The sequence below is a fragment of the Palaemon carinicauda genome, chromosome 15 (genome assembly GCF_036898095.1).
Source record: "Palaemon carinicauda isolate YSFRI2023 chromosome 15, ASM3689809v2, whole genome shotgun sequence".
Taxonomy (NCBI): Eukaryota; Metazoa; Arthropoda; class Malacostraca; order Decapoda; family Palaemonidae; genus Palaemon; species Palaemon carinicauda.
The window spans coordinates 29835216-29857190 of record NC_090739.1 but is presented as its reverse complement, the minus strand read 5'-3'; the positions used below and the strand labels follow the sequence as shown (position 1 = coordinate 29857190).

The 21975-nt window shown below is 41.0% G+C and overlaps 1 protein-coding gene across 4 annotated transcripts in view; it reads left to right on the top strand.

Moving 5' to 3' along the window:
• The window catches only part of LOC137654540 (putative leucine-rich repeat-containing protein DDB_G0290503), a 206194-nt gene that overhangs the window by 151669 nt on the left and 32550 nt on the right, over positions 1 to 21975 (top strand). For all 4 annotated transcript variants that reach the window (XM_068388261.1, XM_068388262.1, XM_068388263.1 and 1 more), the window contains one exon: positions 5185 to 5322. In XM_068388261.1, coding sequence (XP_068244362.1) covers positions 5185 to 5322 — 138 coding nt within the window. The remainder of the gene's footprint in view (positions 1 to 5184; positions 5323 to 21975) is intronic.

Sequence of the window (21975 nt, the reverse complement as noted above, 5' to 3'; positions counted from 1 at the left end):
TTATTTGACGCATACGATTCTCGACAGGGATCTGTGGATAGAGTCTCAGAGGAAATGACGCATAGATATCAAAGAGCTAGTGGCCATTCACCAAGCACTGATTACTCACTTTTAGAAGGGGAGAAAAGCATCAGGACGGATCTGCTCAGCAGAAGAAGACAAGTTCTTACTGCAGAATGGATCCTACATCACGAGGTGTGCAACAACCTTTGGATGTTGTGGGGTCAACACTCGATAGACCTCTTCGCCTCACAAATGACACAGAGGTTGCCGGTTTTTTGCTCTCCAGTACCAGACCAGGAAGCAGTCACAGTGGACGCTTTTCTTCGGAACTGGGAAGGTCTAAATGTGTACATTTTTCCTCCATTCAAGATCCTGGACAGAGTCTGGAAAAGATTCAGGGATTCGCCTAACGTCCACATGACCATGAAAGCTCCTTTTTGGCCCATGAGACATTGGGTTGCGGAGATGATGAAGTGGCTGGTAGATACACTCAGATCATTACCAACTATTAGGGTTTACTAGTCCGAGTGGGACATATTTAGAGTGTGGTACAGGAATAATAGACTTTCCTCTACCAATACCTCCATAACCAGTATAGCAGAGTTTTTCTGTTGTATCTGCGTACAAGAGAAGCTAGCTGTACCTTTTATCAAGGGTTTCCGCTGCATACTAACCTCCGTCTTTCGTAACCGACACATTGGCGTGTCAGGTAACAATGATCTCTCAGATCTCATTAGATCTTTTGAGACGACTAAGAGGAAAGACAATCTAACCTCCTCGTGGAACCTGGATATAGTCCTGGCCTTTTTAACCTCAAGTACGTTTGTACTGTTGGACAAGGCATCTTGGAAGTGTCTTACCAAGAAGACTCTTTTCCAAATTTCATTAGCTACAGTCAAAAGATTAGGAGAGTTAAAAGCTATCAGCAAGAAGATGGGCTTTAATGGAGACAATACAATTTCCTCCCTTCAGCTAGGCTTTCTTTTCAAAGACGAGACAGTCAGCCTCTGATGCTCAGTTAAAAAGCCCTCTTTGCCTTTATCAAAGAATACCCTGGCTTTTTTCATTAAGGATTTAATAAGGAAAGCTCTCCAGGATTGTGAGTAAGAAGTTTTCCCTATCCTTAAGGTAAAACCACACGAGGTTAAAGCTGTAACAATTTTTATGGCTTACAAACACAATAAAATGAAGTCAATTTTGGAGCTTACTTTCTGACGAAGGTAATCAATCTTCACTGAATGCTATCTCAAAGATGTCCAGAGCCAGTTTGAGGATTGCTGTTCCCTGTGTCCGTACGTTACCTCTGGTGTTGTAGTCGGAGAAGGGTCTACTGCCTCTACCCTATAATCTTTTATTATACCCTTGCCTTTTTTCTTGTATTTGTGTTCTCAGGTTGTCTATGAAAGTTATCGCAACCTTACACAGTCTGGGATACAAGTCAAGATACTTTTTTTATTATTTTTTTTTTTTAAACTTTGGAGTAGGTGGTCAGATTCAGTGGTTGTCTATGAAGGTTATCGCAACCTTACACAGTCTGGGATACAAGTCAAGAGACTTTTTTATTATTTTTTTTTTTAAACTTTGGAGTAGGTGGTCAGATTCAGTATCCTTGGCTATGCCAGGTTTGCAAGGGTGGTGGTCTAGCCACGCTAGAGGTCGAGGACCTTGTGGCAGCCCCAAGAGACTTTTACAGCCCACGGAGTGGACGCTGAGTCTCTCAAGGAATGCAGGCGAAATGAGGCAGTATCATTGTGAAGCCAGCTTCCTTATCAGGCTGTAACGCCAGCATCAGTATCCTTGGCTATGCCAAGTTTGCAAGGATGGTGGTCTAGCCACACTAGAGGTCGAGGACCTTGTGGCAGCCCCAAGCGACTTTTACAGCCCAAGGAGTGGACGTTGAGTCTCTCAAGGAATGCAGGCGAAATGAGGCAGTATCATTGTGAAGCCAGCTTCCTTATCAGGCTAGAACCAGATTGTTAGTACTGTACTACTAATTGTAGTTATTAATAATTATGCGAATTCCCAATGGGATGAGGTTTTCAACCCACCACCTATGGTGTCAATCAGCTATATATATGTAACTACCAGGGAAGTTACATATGTAAAAATGGTATTTTTATTATAAAATAAATTTTTAAATATACTTACCTGCTAGTTACATATATATAAGGACCTTCCTTCCTCCCCTCTGAAAACAGAGAAGTGGAATTTCTGAAGATGGTTGGGAATGGTTCTGTTAGCCTGCGTGTGATGGCGCTCATGTATGACCACCTACTGTCATGGCGGCGATTGCCACGAATTTTGAATTTTCTGTCGTGACGCGTCGAAACGCGAGATTAAAGCTATATATATGTAACTACAGGTAAGCATATTTGAAAATTTATTTTATAATAAAAATACCATTTTTATTTATAAAATGTAGGATATGTACCTAAAACTTTTACAAGAAGATAGTGAAGATTTTGCAGTTATGTACTGGTTTGAATTATAGAATGAGTCGACTTAATTTCTCAACAAACTCATTACTCATAGTTAGTCCATTTTGTGAACATAGAATCTTCCCATAAATTTCACCTTTTGAAATAAAGAAACAAAAAGCAGTCAGCCATTAGTGGGGAGCCTGTATAATTTGATATCAAGGTCTCAGTCACATACAAGTCATTATCAGCATGTCTTACATTGTGATTACTTCTGTGTGTAGTCCATTGACTTCTCATGATTTTCTTTGTTTTCCTTTCAAAGTACAGTGCTGTATAGTACTGCTTTTATTACATTCATATTAATTTTATCACCCACACATTTTGCTGGCATAATGTGTATTTCATTCTTACATGATATGGTTATTAGAATATTTTTACCTGATTGTAGATGGCAGGAATTTTAACCAGATGGTGGTTTTCATCCCATGTGGATGGTACTTTATCTGATAGTTACGAAAGCACAGACTCTTTCTACTTGTTTGAAAAGGCAAGCAGGTGCTGTCATATTCCAAGTATAGAGTTAAGTGCATTTTTTGCTATTTTTTTATATTGCAAGTTTTGGCTTGAGCTACTGGCCGCAGACCATATTAGGCTAGAGGTCGGACTGTAGTATATACTGTATATATTCCAGTTTCAACATACTGTATATGAACTGGCTAATGCCATTAAAAAATTCCATCCTTTTAATGTGGTTACAGGTTAGATAAAAAGTTCACAGTAGTAAATATGTTAGAATGTATATTAAATCTAGCATAGTATGAGGTAGCTTGTGCGCATATAAAATCAAGTTTCTCCTCTTGCCTTAATAAGTATTTTCTTTAACTGTTGAAATGAGATCTTGTTCAATGATAATTTGAAGTAAAAGAATACATTGAAACTGTAAATAAATATATTTACTTCAAGTAATTCTGGAAATCAAGTTTATTCACTTGGTAATTTTATTTAAGGGCACTTAATATTCCTGAGGCTGGGAAATTGATTATTGATATTGCATGTCTTATCTGAATTTCTATAACTTCTGCTGAATTGTCATAAGAGTTAACTGTTTTGGAAATTCAGGACCTTGAAGATGAAGCAATTCACCAGCCTTAAGTATGTTGTGATGATCAAGAAATACCCGTATAGTGAACTTTAATTCAGGAATTATTTGATGAAAACTTGTCTTCCAAATATTTGTGTTCTAAGTTACTGTACTGTTATCACAGATTTCACCATGGTACTTTTAAAAGATTTTTTTAAGGCTAAATAAAGTCAATTAATCAAGTTGCTTAAACCTACCTTATACAAGTCACCATATATTTATATGCATGAACAGTAATTCCTCGACTATCCCAGGTGTTACGGTCCAAGCCTGTGAAAGCTGAAAAACTGTGCAGTATATTTTTTCCCACTTTTTATAATAGTTCATATTTATTTATCATCTTTATGAATTTAAGCTTTTATAGATCCAGCACTTTTATAAATCTGTTATACACTCTTAAACACTTTTTAAGCTAAATCGTACATTTACTGTAGACACATCCCTACACATACGTAAATGAAAAAATTAAAATTGTAACACTTACCATTGAATATACATAAACTCCATCCTTATGATGCCCTTATTGCTGAAAGTTACCACCATTTTTGGTGTCTTATTAAAGGTGACATTTGCCGTCATCCGTATATTCTTTTGGTCCTTCTTGATTTAGTGAAAGTGAATGGTAGATTTGTTGATGCTCTAGTGATGTCTTATGTCTGCATAACTTCTCCCTTCCTGAACCATGTTAATAATGAGTTTCATTTTCTCTGATATAGTAAGCATCTTTCATCACCAGAAACCTTTGAAATTACAGAATTTTGTAGAGCTTGAAAGTAATTCACAGTTTAGCCAAAGATGCCAAAAAAAAAAATAATCACTGTACAACACATAAAGATGTAGAGTAATGTTGCATACATATGTGTAGAACCAAACTGGATACTTGAGAGTGATCCTCTGGTCTGACAACCAATCAGTGGCAAGGATGCTGATCAGCATGCTCTTATTGGTTGTCTCATCTACAGGCCATTATTATGTCTTGTATGAAATCATTTTAGCAAGCAAGGCTACTCTCCTCAAGCTTCCTGATCTTCATTTTCCATAAATATGCAAGATTGCTTTTTTAACCTACAGCACATCACACATTTTCTTCTTATCAGCAAACTAAACAAACTTACTACTAAACAATTTCTGTATCTACTTATTATTGTAATTTGATTTAGTAATTTTAATGCCCCAAAAATTACTATTTTCAACTAAAAGTAATTAAAATATGAAAAATATTAAGCCTACCTGCCCTCAGAAAGCTATGATATAAAGAGAGTCCACGATATAGATTTACCGGTACATATATATTTATAAATTTGCAATGCACTGAGTGAGCAATAGGTGAACTGCGATATAGCGAGGGATTACTGTAATGGTACTAAACATTTATTTTATCAGTGTCATCTTTAGTTACCTCTGCAATCAGAATTACCAACTGCTTTACAACCTGGCCTTAACCTTGCTTTGCTAATTTATTTAGTTTCTTTATACATAATATAACTTTATTCATTTATCTTTTCTTTCATGAAGCTGAATTTTTTTTATTTTGCACGTGTATGGCTATGGTTCATACGACATCACAAGCCAGAATAGTTTTCATATGTTTTACTTCATTTTTTTGCTCACACAACTTAGGCAAAATACAAGCAGCTTCGTGCAGCCTATCGTGCCAAAAAGAAAGACAAGACTGTACGAAAGGAGTTTACCCAGCAATATTCATCACAAATCAAGGAACTCCACAATACATCTAATGCTTTAGAAGAAAACTACAAGGTAAGGTGACATAAACAGTACACTGATCAGATAATGATGGCTCTTTTTTTTTATTTACTTTTATGCATCTGTTATAATTTGGAGTAAGGTTTCTCCAGAATATCTTATGATCGATTGAAATGAACAAATTACTTTCCGTTTTAAAGAACAAGTAATTTAATTCATTAACTTGTGTTTAATTGTGATAAAAGAGTAGGAAGAGTATCGTTGTCCAAAGCAAGTTCTTTCACTGCAATAAAAGAAATGTAATTTTTATAAAAATTTGTTATTTGTATACATACCTGATGTTCATATTGCTTCTTCTCTAGGAGCTCGGTTTATTGACATTTACCCCTAAAATTTGAAGAAAAAATTCCATTTTTCTTTCTTTGTAATATATATATACAGTGAACCCTCGCTACTTCGCGGTTCGACCATCGCGGATTCACCACTTCGCGGATTTTTTTCATAACCCATGTATATACAGTGATACCTCGGTAGTCGAACGACTCTATACTCGAACAATTCGGAGTTCGACCAAAATTTTCGAGAAATTTTTGCTGCGGTGCTCGACCAAAAATTCGGTACTCGACCAGCCGAACACGTGACGACCGCATGGGCTTTGTGATGATCGCGCCATCTCGGCCACTCTCGCTTGTTCGGGAAGCATCAGTTCTCTCGAGAGCGTCACTCAGACAACGCGCGATCAGCATTCGTTGTGATTTAGTGATTTTCAGTGCTTTTAATTGCTTTTTTAGCTTTCATAATGAGTCCCAAGAAAGTAATGAGTGTTAAGGGGAAGGAGAAGAGGAAAACAGTGCGAACAACGATCGAGTTGAAGAAGGAAATTATAGCGAAATATGAGAATGGTGTACGAGTGTCCGATTTAGCGGTAGAATACGGAATGGCGAAGTCGACCATTTCTACGTTTTTAAAGCATAAAGAAATGATTAAGAAGGCGAATGTTGCAACGGGAGTTACGGCGGTAACTAAGCAAAGGCCACAAGTGATTGAGGAGATGGAAAAGTTGCTTTTAATATTTATTAAAGAAAAACAGTTGGCCGGGGAAAGTGTTAGTGAAGCGTTCATTTGTGAAAAAGCGTTGCATATCTATGAAGAATTAGTGAAGAAAAGTCCGAGTACCAGTGAAAGTGATTCATTTACATTTAAAGCGAGCAGGGGTTGGTTTGAAAAGTTTCGTAATAGAACAGGTATTCATCGTGTTACTAGGCATGGGGAGGCAGCTAGTTCGGATCAAATTGCAGCCGATAAATACGTGGGGGAATTCGATCGGTACATAAATGAACAAAATTTGATCGCACAACAAGTCTTTAATTGTGATGAGACTGGGTTATTTTGGAAGAAAATGCCAGCCAATACGTACATTACCAAGGACGAGACGAAGATGCCAGGTCACAAGCCAATGAAAGATAGGCTAACATTGTTGCTGTGTGCAAATGCAAGTGGCGATTGCAAGATCAAACCCTTGTTAGTGTACCACTCGGACAACCCCCGGGTGTTCAAACGAAATAATATTTGTAAAAGTGCACTACCAGTTATGTGGCGCTCGAACACTAAATCTTGGGTCACAAGACAATTCTTTACTGAGTGGATAAACGAAGTGTTTGCCCCCCAGGTTAAGGCTTACCTCATTGAAAAGAGCTTGCCAATGAAATGTCTTCTGGTTATGGACAATGCTCCTGCACATCCTCCAGGTCTCGAGGATGACTTGAAAGAAGAATACAGCTTTATCAAAATCAAATTCTTGCCCCCCAATACTACTCCCATACTCCAGCCCATGGACCAACAGGTCATTTCAAACTTCAAAAAACTCTATACCAAGGCCCTTTTCAGAAAGTGTTTTGAAGTGACCAGTGACACGAAGTTGACCCTAAAGGAATTCTGGAAGGAACACTTCAGCATCCTCAACTCTGTTAACATGATTGACCAAGCTTGGCGAGGTGTGACCTATAGGACATTGAACTCTGCCTGGCGTAAGCTGTGGCCATCATGTGTCACAGAGAGGGAGTTTGAAGGTTTCCAACCAGAGGCGGGTCCAAGCACTGCTACCCCTGTAATTTCTGATGACACTGATGTCGTTGAGGAAATTGTTGTCATGGGCAGGAGTTTGGGGCTTGAGGTCGACAAGGATGATATTGATGAGCTTGTAGAAAGCCATTCTACCGAGTTGACTGTGGAGGAATTGTTGCACCTGCAACAACAACAGCAGCAGGATCTGATTGTGGAGCAGGAATCTTCAGAAGAGGATGAGGTAAGGGAGGATGTTCCAAGTTCTCTCATCAATGAAATTTGTTCCAAGTGGGCAGATGTGCAGGCTTTTGCTGAAAAATACCACCCAGAAATTGCAGTAGCAAACCGGGCAGTGCATATGTTTAATGATAGTGTCATGTATCATTTTCGAAGAATACTGCAGAGGAGGAAGAAACAATTAACAATAGACCAGTTTTTCACAAAAGAAAAGAAAGCTGCTACATCAAAGCCTGTTTCTCCTCCAAAGAAGAGACAAAGAAGAGAAGAAACCCCTGAAATAGATCTGCCCACCCTTTCATTGGAGAGAGAAACAACTCCTGAAGGAGAACTACCCCGCCACATCATGGAAGGGGACTCTCCTTCCAAGCAGTAACCTCCCCCTTCCATCCTCTCCACATCCATCCCTGTATGCCATCGAACCGCTGCTCAAAGGTATGTTCACTACAGTACAGAAAATGGTTTAAAATTGTTTTATTTTAGTACAGTAAATGGTTTAAAATTGTTTTATAGGATTTTCTGACCAATTTCATACACATTTAGATAATTATTGTTGTTTAGGTACACGTTTTATTAATATTTTGGGCCTGTTCGAGTGCTTGGGAACGGAATAGAATATATACCATTATTTCTTATGGGGAAAAAAAATTCGGTACTCGAACAAATCGGAGGTCGAACACGGATCTCGAACGGATTATGGTCGAGTACCGAGGTATCACTGTACATATATCGCGGATTTTCCAGAAATATCGAAAATACCGCGAAGTGACCGATGGTGCGAGATTGGAGAAAGTAAGGAAAATTGAATCATGATTGATTTTCAATATAAATGAAACTTTGAGGAGCAACAAAGATATCATTTGTTAGAGAGATAGAGAGAGGTAAGGAATGGGAGGTAGTGAAAAGTAGCCCACAGAGAGAGAGAGAGAGGGGTGGGTTTAAATGTAATAAACAAAAAAATTTGATAGGTTATAACACATTGGTGCTTATGTAATATCAACTGTATACTGTAGACGGTTTGAATAAGTTAAGAAATGGTATAAATGATACTTTGTTAGTGTATTCGTACACACTCAAGAGCGGCAGCTAGATGACAGCTGATCTAATCACAGCCAAAAGTAAAAAAAAAAAAGAAGTCAACAATACTCGATTTTTAAAACAAACCCGAAATTTAAAAACAAAAGTACACGCTTTCTTAATGTGCAATTAACTATTTAAAGAGTGGCAATTTTCTAGAATAAAATGATATTTCCCAAAAAATAGTGGTTTGCTGATGAAATCGGATGCCGTATTTTTAGCTATGTTTGAAATGGATGTAGACTCGGCCTAATTATTTCGTTTCGTATTTAATTGACACTAAGAAAACTAATTTTAGCTTCTTCATCTAAATGTACGTATTGTATAACACGAAGAGAGAGAGAGAGAGAGAGAGAGAGAGAGAGAGAGAGAGAGAGAGAGAGAGAGAGAGAGAGAGAGAGAATCAGCTGTTGTACTCAAATGGCGTGTTTTTGTTTCCTGAGAATTTCATCGCCACGACTTTAACAACAACATACTGTACTGAACTTTACAGTATTATACAGACTACTGTAATATGATAAAGTAAAATATTTGTAATCTATTTTATATGAAATGGGGCTATTTTTTTTTGTTTAAAATTTACATTTACGTATGTAAAACAATCTCTCTCTCTCTCTCTCTCTCTCTCTCTCTCTCTCTCTCTCTCTCTCTCTCTCTCTCTCTCTCTCTCTCTCTCTCGTAGATTGTTTTCCTGCTTTGCTACGTATGTATGATTTTATATAGATACGGTAAATAATATTTGTAATAACATTTTATTAAAGCTTTTACGGTAATATCATTATTTATCACTTTCATCATGCGCGTTAAATTCCTTAGTTTGTTTACTGAGCGTACTTTATGACGCCGTCGTTTCAGGCGGCGTCATAAAGAAAATATTTCATTTGGAAGTCCTAAGAAAAAATAAGTAAAACATTAGTAATAACCAAATCAACATACTGTACTGAATAATCAATATAATCGATGCAGAAACTAACCTATACACAGATGTGTAAATGCGTTTGTTTCTTCATTATAATCAGAGATAAACGTAAACAAAACATTGGTTGCCAATTTTTATCGTGCTTTTTGGCGTGTTTAGGAAACGCATGATATAAAGTCGCCCTTAATATTTGTGCCTGTTTTAGTTTAGGGTACGTTAGTACATGCATTAAGTGTTCTGTACATTAAAGGGTAGTTTGTTAACAGTACTACGTACAAGGGAAGGTTTTAAAAGTCTGAATATACATGTTAAATAAATAGGTAAATATGCTGTCACTACTTCGCGGATTTTCACCTACGCGGCCGGGTCTGGAACCTATCTACCGCGATAAACGAGGGTTCACTGTACAGGTAATCGTCAACTTACAACTGAGCTAGGGACCGAAAGATGCGTTGTTACTCAATCTGGATGTATGTCGAACTTAAAAAGTGAAGTTTTCGTAGATTTATTATACAGTGGAACCTCTACATACGATTTTCTTTACATACAAATTTTCCAACATCCGAAGTAAAATTTGATCAAATTTGCGTCTCGACACCCAAAGTCTTGCTCCAACATACGACGTAGATCATTCGTGTAGAATTTTCTCGAAGCGTCGATCGTAGTTTGTTGTTTACGCTGGTAGACGGCAGCACATCGGAGGGACGCCAATCGAGCGTCCCTTGATCAGTCCTTTCCGCTTGTGCGCATCGTGTGGATGTTCTCTATTCGCTCCGTTATTAACAGTGTTTTTTATCTTCCTTTTCTCACATTTCATTTTTTATTTTACGCATAATCATGGGTCCTAAAAAGCTTAGTTTCAGTTCAGGAAGTAGTAGTGGTGAGAAAAGGAAGAAGTCAATGCTTTCATTAGCACTAAAACAAGAAATAATAGAAAAACATGAGCGAGGTGTGCGTGTTAGCGATCTGGCTAAACAATATGGCCGGAATATGTCTACGATCTCGACAATCATAAAACAGAAGGCAGCCATTAAAGCAGTCAAACCATCGAAGGGGATCACCATTATTTCTAAACGTCATAGCCGTACTCTGGAAGAGATGGAACGCCTTTTGTTGATCCGGATAAAGGACAAGGAGATTGTTGGCGATACGATCACTGAAACGATCATTTGTGAGAAGGCCAGCGCTATCTATTGTGACTTGAAGGCGGCGGGCTTTGGGGGTGACGTGGGGGAGAGTTCAACCGATCCTACAATGGAGGAATTCAAGGCGTCTCGAGGTTGGTTTGAGAAATTTAGGAAACGGACCGGGATTCATTCAGTTGTTCAGCAAAACACCACAATAAATCTTAAAAGAAAGCTACAGTATAACCACAATGAAACACTGTACAGTGATACCTCGTTAGTCGAACGACTCTAAATTCTAACAAATCGGAGTTCGACCAAAAAATTCGAGTAATTTTTGCTGCGGTGTTCGAACAAAAAATCGGAACTCGAACAGCCGAACGCGTGGCCGAGTGAGATGAGCGGCCATGTCGGCTACTCTCGCTTGGTCGGGTAGCATCATTTCAAGAGAGAGCGTCAGTCCGACAATACGTGTTGAGAATTTATTGTGATTTAGTGCGTTTTATTGTCTTTTTTTGCCGATAATAATGGGCCCCAAGAAAGTTAGTGATAAGGGGATGGATAAGAGGAAAACAGTGAGAACAATGATCGAGTTGAAGAAGGAAATTATTGCGAAATACGAGAATGGTGTACGAGTGTCTGTCTAGCCTTACAGTATGGCATGGCGAAGTCGACCATTTCGACCTTTTTGAAAAATAAGGAAGTGATAAAGAAAGCTAATGTTGCACAGGGAGTGACAGCAATTAGTAAGCAAAGGCCACAAGTAATTAAGGAAATGGAAAAGTTGCTCCTTATATTTATTAAAGAAAAGCAGTTGGGCGGGAAAAGTATAAGTGAAGCTTTCATTTGCGAGAAAGCTCTTCATATTTATGAAGAATTGGTGAAGAAAAGTGCCAGCACTAGTGAAAGTGATTCGTCATTTACTTTTAAAGCAAGCAGGGGCTGGTTCGAGAAATTCCGGAACAGAACTGGTATTCACCGTGTGACTAGGCATGGGGAAGCAGCCAGTTCGGATCAGGCGGCAGCTGAAAAATACGTTGTTGAATTCGACCGATACATTAAGGAACAAAATTTGATCCCGCAGCAAGTCTTCAATTGCGATGAGACCGGGTTATTTTGGAAGAAAATGCCGGCCAATACCTACAATAATGATAATGTTGTCTCACTTTAGAAGAATAGTGCAGAAGAGAAAGAAGCAGCTGACAATTGACATGTTTTTCATAAAAGAAAAGAGCTGCTACATCCCAGCCTGATTCCCCTCCAAAGAAGAGAAACAGAAGAGAAAAAACCCCTGAAGGAGATTTGCCCAACTTTTTACTGCAGAGAGAAAAAACCTCTGAAGGAGAACTACCCAGCCACATCATGGAAGGGGACTCTCCTTCCAAGCAGTAACCTCCCCCTTCCATCCTATCCACATCCATTCCTGTATGCCATCGAACCGCTGCTCAAAGGTATGTACAGTAAATGGTTTAAAATTGTTTTATATAGTTTTCCGACCAATTTCGTACACATTTAAATAATTATTGTTGTTTAGGTACACGTTTTATTAATATTTTGGGCATTTTGGAGTGCGTAGGAACGTATAAAAATAAATACCATTATTTCTTATGGGAAAAAAGGTTTTGGTACTCGAACAAATCGGAGGTCGAACACTGATCCCGAACGGATTATGGTCGAGTACCGAGGTATCACTGTACAGCCAAATACATTTGAACCATTCAATATACCTAAACTAACTGTGGCCGCGGGGGCACAAAAACAAGAATAGCGCCAACGTTATCCCTGCGTGTCGTAAGAGGCGACAAAAAGGGACGGGACGAGGGGGCTAGGAACCTCCTCTCTTGTATCTACATCCTGTGAGACATCGACAAAGAGATGGAGCTGGGGGGAGAGTGACTGCTCCCCGAACTCTAGTTTTGGGGTGTTTGAATGTGCGGGGATGTAGTACGATAGAGAGTAAAAGATGTGAAATTGGAAGTTGTTTAAGAATAAAAGGATGGATGTATTGGCCTTGTGTGAGACGAAGATAAAAGGAAAGGGTGAAGTGATGTTTGGTGAAATGTCTGGTAGAGTGTCTGGGATTGAAAGGGGAAGAGCGAGAGAGGGTGTGGCTTTATTGCTGAGTGAATGGATGACAGGTAAAGTAGTGGAATGGAAGGAGATATCATCTAGGTTAATGTGGGTAAGGGTTAGGTTGGGTAGGGAATGTTGGGCGTTTGTCAGTGCGTATGGGCCAGGTAGTGAGAAAAGTGAAGAAGAGCGGAATGAGTTCTGGAATGAATTAACTAGGTGTGTAGAAGGACTGGGTAGAAGGAATTATGTAGTTGTCATGGGTGACTTAAATGCTAGAGTGGGCGCTGGAGAGATAGAAGGTGTCATTGGGAACTATGGCGTACCAGGTGAAAATGAGAGAGGTGAGAGACTGGTAGATATGTGTGTTGAGCAAGAGATGGTGATAAGTGATAGCTTTTTCAAAAAGAAAGATAAAAATTAGTATACATGGGTAGGAGTGGCAAATGGAAGAGTAGTAGAAAGGGCATTAATGGATTATGTGTTGATAACTAGAAGAATGTTTGGAAGATTGAAAGACGTGCACGTGTTTAGGGGTATGGCTAACGGTATGTCTGATCATTTTTTGGTGGAAGGAAAATTAGTTGTAGCAAAAGAATGGGGGAATAGAGTAGGTGGATGTAAAAGGGAGGTAGTGAGGGTTGAAGAGCTAATAAAACCTGGGGTAAAAAGTAAATATCAGGAAAGGTTGAAAATGATATATGACGAAGTGAAAGTAAGAGAAACTGGCAATTTAGAGGAGGAGTGGTAGTAAAAGAATATTTTGTTGGGATTGCAAGTGATGTGTGTGGAAAGAAGGTTGTTGGAGGCAACATGAGGAAGGGCAGTGAATGGTGGAATGAAGGAGTGAAGGTAAAAGTGGAAGAGAAAAAGAGGGCTTTTGAAGAATGGCTGCAGAGTAATAGTATAGAGAAGTATGAAAAATATAAAGAGAAAAATGTGGAAGTAAAGTGCAAGGTACGTGAGGCAAAGAGGGCAGCTGACCTGAGGTGGGGTCAGGGATTGGGTCATTCATATGAAGAGAATAAGAAGAAGTTTTGGAAAGAAGTGAAGAGAGTAAGGAAGGCTGGCTCAAGAATTGAAGAGACAGTGAAAGATGGAAATGGAAGGTTGTTAAAAGGAGAGGAGGCAAGGAAGAGATGGGCGGAATATTTTGAAAGTTTACTGAATGTTGAGGATAATAGGGAGGCAGATATAATTGCTGTTGCAGGTGTTGAGGTGCCAGTGATGGGAGATGAGAATGAGAGAGAGATTACAATAGATGAAGTGAGGAGAGCACTAGATGAAACGAGAGTAGGAAAAGCGTCTGGTATGGATGGTGTGAGAGCTGAGATGTTGAAGGAGGGGGTTGTGACTGTACTTGAATGGTTGGTGAGATTGTTTAATATGTGTTTTGTGTTGTCAATGGTACCAGTAGATTGGGTTTGTGCATGTACATATTGTACCACTATATAAGGGTAAGGGAGATGTGCATGAGTGTTGTAATTCAAGAGGTATTAGTTTGTTAAGCGTAGTTGGAAAAGTGTATGGTAGAGTAATGATTAATAGGATCAAGGATAAAACAGAGAGTGCAATCTTAGAAATACAGGGTGGTTTTAGAAGAGGTAGGGGTTGTATGAATCAGATTTTTACAGTTTGGCAGATATGCGAGAAATATTTAGCAAAAGGTAAGGAGGTATATGTTGCGTTTATGGATCTGGAGAAAGCGTATGATAGAGTTGATAGGGAAGCAATGTGGAATGTGATGAGGTTATATGGAGTTGATGGAAGGTTGTTGCAAGCAGTGAAAAGTTTCTACAAAGGTAGTAAAGCATGTGTTAGGATAGGAATTGAAGTGAGTGATTGGTTTCTGGTGAGAGTGGGGCTGAGACAGGGATGTGTGATGTCGCCGTGGTTGTTTAACTTATATGTTGATGGAGTGGTGAGAGAGGTGGATGCTCGAATGCTTGGACGAGGATTAAAACTGGTAGACGAGAATGACCATGAATGGGAGGTAAATCAGTTGTTGTTTGCGGATGATACTGTACTGGTTGCAGACACAGAAGAGAAGCTTGGACGATTAGTGACAGAATTTGGAAGAGTGTGTGAGAGAAGGAAGTTGAGAGTTAATGTGGGTAAGAGTAAGGTTATGAGATGTATGAGAAGGGAAGGTGGTGCAAGGTTGAATGTCATGTTGAATGGAGAGTTACTTGAGGAGGTGGATCAGTTTAAGTACTTGGGGTCTGTTGTTGCAGCAAATGGTGGAGTGGAAGCAGATGTACGTCAGAGAGTGAATGAAGGTTGCAAAGTGTTGGGGGCAGTTAAGGGAGTAGTAAAAAATAGAGGGTTGGGCATGAATGTGAAGAGAGTTCTATATGAGAAAATGATTGTACCAACTGTGATGTATGGATCAGAGTTGTGGGGAATGAAAGTGATGGAGAGACAGAAATTGAATGTGTTTGAGATGAAGTGTCTAAGGAGTATAGCTGGTGTATCTCGAGTAGATAGGGTTAGGAACGAAGTGGTGAGGGTGAGAACGGGTGTAAGAAATGAGTTAGCAGCTCGAGTGGATATGAATGTGTTGATGTGGTTTGGCCATGTTGAGAGAATGAAAAATGGCTGTCTGCTAAAGAAGGTGATGAATGCAAGAGTTGCTGGGAGAAGTACGAGAGGAAGGCCAAGGTTTGGGTGGATGGATGGAGTGAAGGAAGCTCTGGGTGATAGGAGGATAGATGTGAGCGAGGCAAGAGAGCGTGCTAGAAATAGGAATGAATGGCGAGCGATTGTGACGCAGTTCCGGTAGGCCCTGCTGCTGCCTCCGATGCCTTAGATGACCGCGGAGGTAGCAGCAGTAGGGGACTCAGCATTTTGAAGCTTCATCTGTCGTGGATAATGTGGGAGGGTGGGCTGTGACACCCTAGCAGTACCAGCTGAACTCGGCTGAGTCCCTTGTTAGGCTGGGAGGAACGTAGAGAGTAGAGGTCCCCTTTTTGTTTTTGTTTCTTTGTTGATGTCGGCTACCCCCCAGAATTGGGGGAAGTGCCTTGGTATATGTATGTATGTAAATAATATTTGTATTAACATATTTACTAAAAGCTTTTAATATCATTATTTATCACTTTCATCATGCGCGTTTAATGCCTTCGTTTGTTTATTACGATCGAAGATGGAGCATACAGTAAATGAATGGAAGGTATCCGTTTCAGGCGGCGTCATAAAGAAAAACATTATATAAATGGCATTCATTTCATTTATTTGGAAGTCCTAAGAAAAATTAAGATTCTCCTGCCACCTAGGATGGTGCCAATAATGAAACAGAGTTTCTTTAGGGTGTGTAGGTCCGGCAACATTGCCGGGTCCTTCCACACTTCATACAGGACCCTTTTTCCTCCCCCTCTGTTATTTTATGATGGCTGAGCCATTGTCTTTCTTGACCCGGCGTCCTGCAACCTCACGGTTGCCGGTGAGTTGCCGGGGCCAGCCAGACTCCCTCTCTGCAACCGTTGTCAGGCTGCCTGAGACTATGCCAGCTGCAGACAGCCATGACAACTGCCGGCGACCATGTGTTTTTCAACTGTCGGCGGCTGCCGGCGGCGATGCATGCTGTTGGTAGCCATGTCATCTGTTGGCAGCCATGACGGCTGCCAGCAGCTATGATGGCTGTGGGTGGGAAGTCCCTTCTGTTATCAAGCTTCTTCAGTTCTCCCTTGGACTGCTGGCCACAAGTTCTGTTGTCGCGGTATTGCTCTGGCCGACGGTAGGCCGGCCAGGCAGGCACAGATAGGTGCTGATTCAGCTGGCAGCACGCCGACTGTACTATTGTTGCCGGCGATGTTCTGGCGGGACCTTGCCGGGGATGTGCCGGCGGGACCTTGCCGGCGATAGTACTGTGGCTGGATGGAAGCCCGAATGTTACATTCTCCCCTTCCATTTGAACCTTCTTTCTGGAGAAAGGCAGTAAAATTAGATTTTTACTTCCTTAATCACTGTACACATACACAGTAATAGGTAGCCTTCACTCCATGCTGTCTCTCTCTCTTTTAGCTAGCATGCTGGATATGCCGGCAGGAACTAGCTTTTCCGGCTGAATTACAGTATATATTTATACAGGTAGTCAGTATATTTGCAGTATAGGATATACTGCAGATAGAAAAACTACTATATATATTATGCTAGTAGTTATTTTCCAATTTATCTTGGGTATCCTTGCCCGGGTGTTTGCTGAGACCATTCCTATATTGAAAGAATAGAATTCCTTCAATATTCTGATTAGAAATCAGTTTTCATATTACCCTACAATATTAAATATTTTAAAGGGTTGGTGGTATTACACTTCTAACCCTTTAAGGGTAGAATCCTTATCCTTGAGTCTCCCTGATCGGGAAACTCTATGTTTTAATATTGTAAGGGAGGCCACAGCAAATAGTTTGGGTAGGATACACAAATATATGTCTTTTATTCTTCCTAGTCCAGTTGGCGTCATGCTGGCAGGACCGTGCCGTCAGATGCTTGCCATAAAGGCAGCACACTGGCTGAACTACATAATATATAATTATACAGTAGCCAGTAATTTACAATATAGTATATACTGCAAACATAAAACTATAGTATGATCATACAGTAGTTATTTATAACATATCTTGGGTACCCTTGTGCGGGCTTCTGCTGGTACCGTTCCTATATTGAAAGAATAGAATTCCTTCAATACTCTGATTAGAAATCAGTCATCCTTACCCCACAGTGTTAAGAATAAAAAGGGGCAGTGACTTGTACACTTCTCTACCCCTAGAGGTTAGAACCCTTTACCGAAATTCCCTTGATAGAGGAATCTCCTTATAGTTAATACTGAGGGGAGGTAACAGCATTTGCTTGCAGGGGATACACAAGTATGTGTCTCCCACTATCCCTTCTAGCTTACTATCCTAAGCTATTTGTTAAAAGATGACTTTTATATATTGCTTATCATGTGAGATAATCAATTGTATACTCATTCTGCTTTCCATTCTTTACAGGAGGAACCCCAGATGACATGTGTTGCAGTCTTCTGCAATATCAAGAGTAAGTGTTTTTACAGTCATAATACATGCAGGTTTCATGCCCCTTGTAATATTATTTCCGAATCCTTGTATTATTGGAACCTGCAAGTGTGCAATGTATGTCGGACCTTAATGTCCGAGGGTTTCGAGAATCCCAAGTCGATAGAGTCTAGGGATGCAGCTCGTAACAAACTACGCAGTTGGGTGAGAGGCTTCCAGAAAATCTCTCCGGGACCATACCTACCTAATGATGGGATGCGTAACCTACTATTCCCGAAAGCAAGTAAGGAAATAGTGGTGCCACAGGCACGATTAATACCTCCCTGCGGCCAGATAGCCTTTGGGGAGGAGGGCAGGAAGCCCCCATGGGAGGAGGGAGAGAATGTCCTGTCGGAATTGCTTCCGTCTGTGCCGACTCTAGAGCCATTGACATCAACATCTTCACCACCTACCCCTCTATTAGATGGAATGGACCAATTATGGGTCCAAATGAAAGGTCTAATAGAAAACCTTCGCAAACAAGATGAAAAGGGGTTATACAAACGACCCAGAGACCAAGACCTTCCGACATGCTCCAAAACCAATCCCTGGAGGTTTGCGGAGCTTATGCCGATTTTAAACGGCAAACTTTACATCTTGGAGAAGATGGGTGCTGTTCCTTTGGACAAAATCAAATTTTTGCCAAGCTTTGACGCTTTCCCTAATTGCTTCATTCGTCTGAGACATGAACCAACTTCAAGGAAAGATATGGAACTGAAGGATGTCATGGTTCTCGACCATGATAAGGCACAGGCTATTTTGTCAAGTAGCCTGAGAAAGGCAGGTTACTCGGTGTCGAAAGTAGTCACACTAGGTAACAAACACCCTTCCTTTCTTGCTCCTGCTTCAATATCATTCCCCTTTACGTGGAAAGCATTTAAATCTGTTGCTAAGGCAGTGGAAGCAGGTAGACCTTGTCCTACACTCGAGAAGTGCAAGCCTCTGTCACTAGCCTTTCCCAGGCAGGAGAAGGATTGGAAGGAAGTCCACTTAACCTTTTCAGTAGGAAGACTAGAGGCGGATGTTGCTAGTCGACAGTTTAGTGAGAATCTTCCTAAACTATTGGAGTTTCTTTTGTATAACGAACAAGAGACAAACGAGAGACTTGCAGCCTCCCTATCCTTAAAGAACTGCATAGAGTTGTGTTCAACCCACCAAACTACCCCAGACTTGCTCATGGTTTTGCCCAAAATGCATATGGCCACCTTAGTAAAAGACCTTTATGCCTTTATGAAGGCTAGGAGAGCCTGTAGAGAGTTTGTGCTCGCTGCCGCGACAGTGAAACATGAAACTAGGAAGCTGATTTCTTCCAACATCTGGGGTAGAGACCTCTTTCCAAACGAAATAGTTAGAAAGACGATTAAGGAGGCCACCACGGAGAACATAGGACTTCTCCAAAAGTGGGGCATCTCTTCAAAAAGAAAGTCTTCCGCAGTTGTGGGTCCCCAACCTAAAAGAAAGACGGAAAAGTCTAGTAGTTTTCCTCGGGATGTTTAACAACATCCCACAGTCACAATGACCGCGGTGCCACAAGCAAGCGATTAGATATGTAAACCTTCTGATTATGCAAAGCAAAGAGACACTTCTGGTAGAAGGGAGGTTCCTTCAGGATCGCTGGACCTTCGATCCTTGGGTCCAAGGCCTAATCAAGATGGGACTAGGATGGGAAGTAGACATGCCTCCACCCTTATTTCCTCAACTCTTCCTACACTCCAAAACCCTCCTGGAAGAGTATACCTTAGAGCTCTAGAGCATACAGGCGGCGAGGAAAGTAGAGTCCATCGAATTCCAGAGAAGGCTGTTTGGTTCACGAGAAGGACTCAAGAAAACTCAGAGTCATTCTGGACTTGTCGCCACTCGACAAGTTCCAATAAAACAGCAAGTTCAGAATGTTAATCCTTCTGAACATAAGGACCCTATTTCAAGAAGGGGTGTTCGTAGTCTTGTCAGACCTGAAAGATGTCCATTAACAACTTCCAGTCAGTCACTCCCTCCCCTCCTACTTAGGATTCAAGTTACAGAGCATAACGTATGTCCTAGGCAAGATACTTGTCGGACTAAACATAGTCCTAAGCATCTTCACGGGATTAGCGGACACAGTCACTCAAAAACCAAGCCTGGACGAAAGGCTGGGGTGGGCAGCACCCGTATTGACTGGTCTATGATCATCCAAGGAAGTGATCTGGTTCCCGGAACATCGAGAATGCAAGATAAGCTTAAAGAAATCTCAATTCTCTCCAGCTCAAAGGCTTCTATGGCTAATAAACCATTGAAACCTGTGGTCACACCAACTCTCCTTTCCCTTGGGGATGTAAAAGGAGATCACAGGGTCGGTCAAGAGACTAAGGTAATCAGTCAGGATTCCAGGATGCTAACAGGGAGAAGTTCAGTACTCTATCCAGTTCGCAATACTGACAGACCCAGTGCTAAGAGCACAACTGATAGATGGGTTAGGAGACTGGAGAAGATACACATCAAACGCTCGAAGAGATCTAAACTAGGTGACGCTAACCATCCCTTACCTAAAGGGATGGCACCTATCAGCAGTTCATGTACAACCGATCCGCAAGGTGACAGCGGATGCTCTACTTGGGCTCGAGCTGGTAGAGTTGGAATGGTCCACGGACGCAGACCTATTCTTTCCCAGATGGGAACAAGTCCCAGAACTGCAGATCGACCTCTTCATCACGAGCGTCATCAAAAAACTACCTCGATAAGTAGCCCCGTACGAGGATCCTCTAGTGGAGATAACAGACATCATGTCTTTAGTATAGAAGGGATGGACTCAGGAATTCCTGGTCATGCCATCCAATCTCCTGCTGAATGTCCTCAACATACTGAGTTCCTTCCAGGGAGGAGTGGCTCTGTGGACTCCCAAGTAGCCCAAGAGCAATCTGTTCCCTTTGGTGAAGGAACAGAAGCTGAGGCTGGCCCTAGTTCTGAACCCACGGCTATCTCAGAAGTTAATTGCCTTCGATTTATCACAGAGAGCCCAAACCCTTCATTTCATGATTTTCTTGCCTTAGCAGTTAGGAAAAGATTTGGGATCTCAGAAGGTGATATAGATTTCCTAGAAGAATACAAGTCCAAGTCAACTAGAAGACAATATGAGTCATCTTGGAAGAAGTGGGTTGCTTTTGTAAAAGCAAAAGGACCGAAAGAAATTTCAATGAACTTCTGTCTGTCCTTCTTTGTCCACATTCATAATCAAGGTCTGGCAGCCAACATGATAACTACGTGTAAGTCAGCCTTGACTAAACCTCTTCTATATGCCTTTCAAGAGGATCTGGCGGATGAAATCTTTGATAAGATTCCGAAGGCATGTGCAAGGCTTAGGCCTGCAGCACCGCCAAAACCCATCTCATGGTCTTTGGACAAGGTCCTACATTATGCCTCATCTGTGAACATGAAGATAGTTCCCTTAAGGATCTAACCCAAAAGGTTATTTTTCTGTTTGCTATAGCCTCTGGGGCTAGAGTTAGTGAAATAGTGGCCCTATCCAGAGATGAGGGCCACATTCAGTTCACAGAAGTGGGAGAACTGAATCTCTTTCCTGATCCATCCTTTCTCGCTAAGAACGAGCTAGGCTGCGGCCTATGCTAGGCTGAAAGACTAGTATGGGGTCGGCTAACTAAGAGCGCCGAAGACTACCATCGGCATAATATAACTTATTCCTAATACTGAAGACTAAATAACTAGAGATATTAATTAGTTATAAGGCCGGGGAAGGCTGTTCTGGCTAGCTAAATAACGCATGCAAGGCGAACAGCAGCGCCGTAAAATGGCGCCTCCGGGCAAGGCACAGCTCGGCCACAAAACACAAGATTTTAGCGTAAAAAATCGTTACTCTACGGCCAGAGCTTATTTAAACTATACAAGAACCTGGTACTCAACTTTCCAGAAGAAGGCGAAGCAAAAGGTTGAGACATGGTGAAGGATGCACAAGATAAAATCCGGTCACTGGGAACAAACAAACGGTGTAGGGAGCTACCAAGAATGGAATGAGGACGGACGTAACGTCACACAAGTATGGCGCCGGTTTGTTTACGTTGCGAGTATCGTAACAGTGACGAAGGTAGGGTAACTTTGGAGCGGCACCTCAGTTACCTCGCCACATTTCCCCCTCGAAGCATAAACGCTAGGTGGGGTGCAGATGGCCATG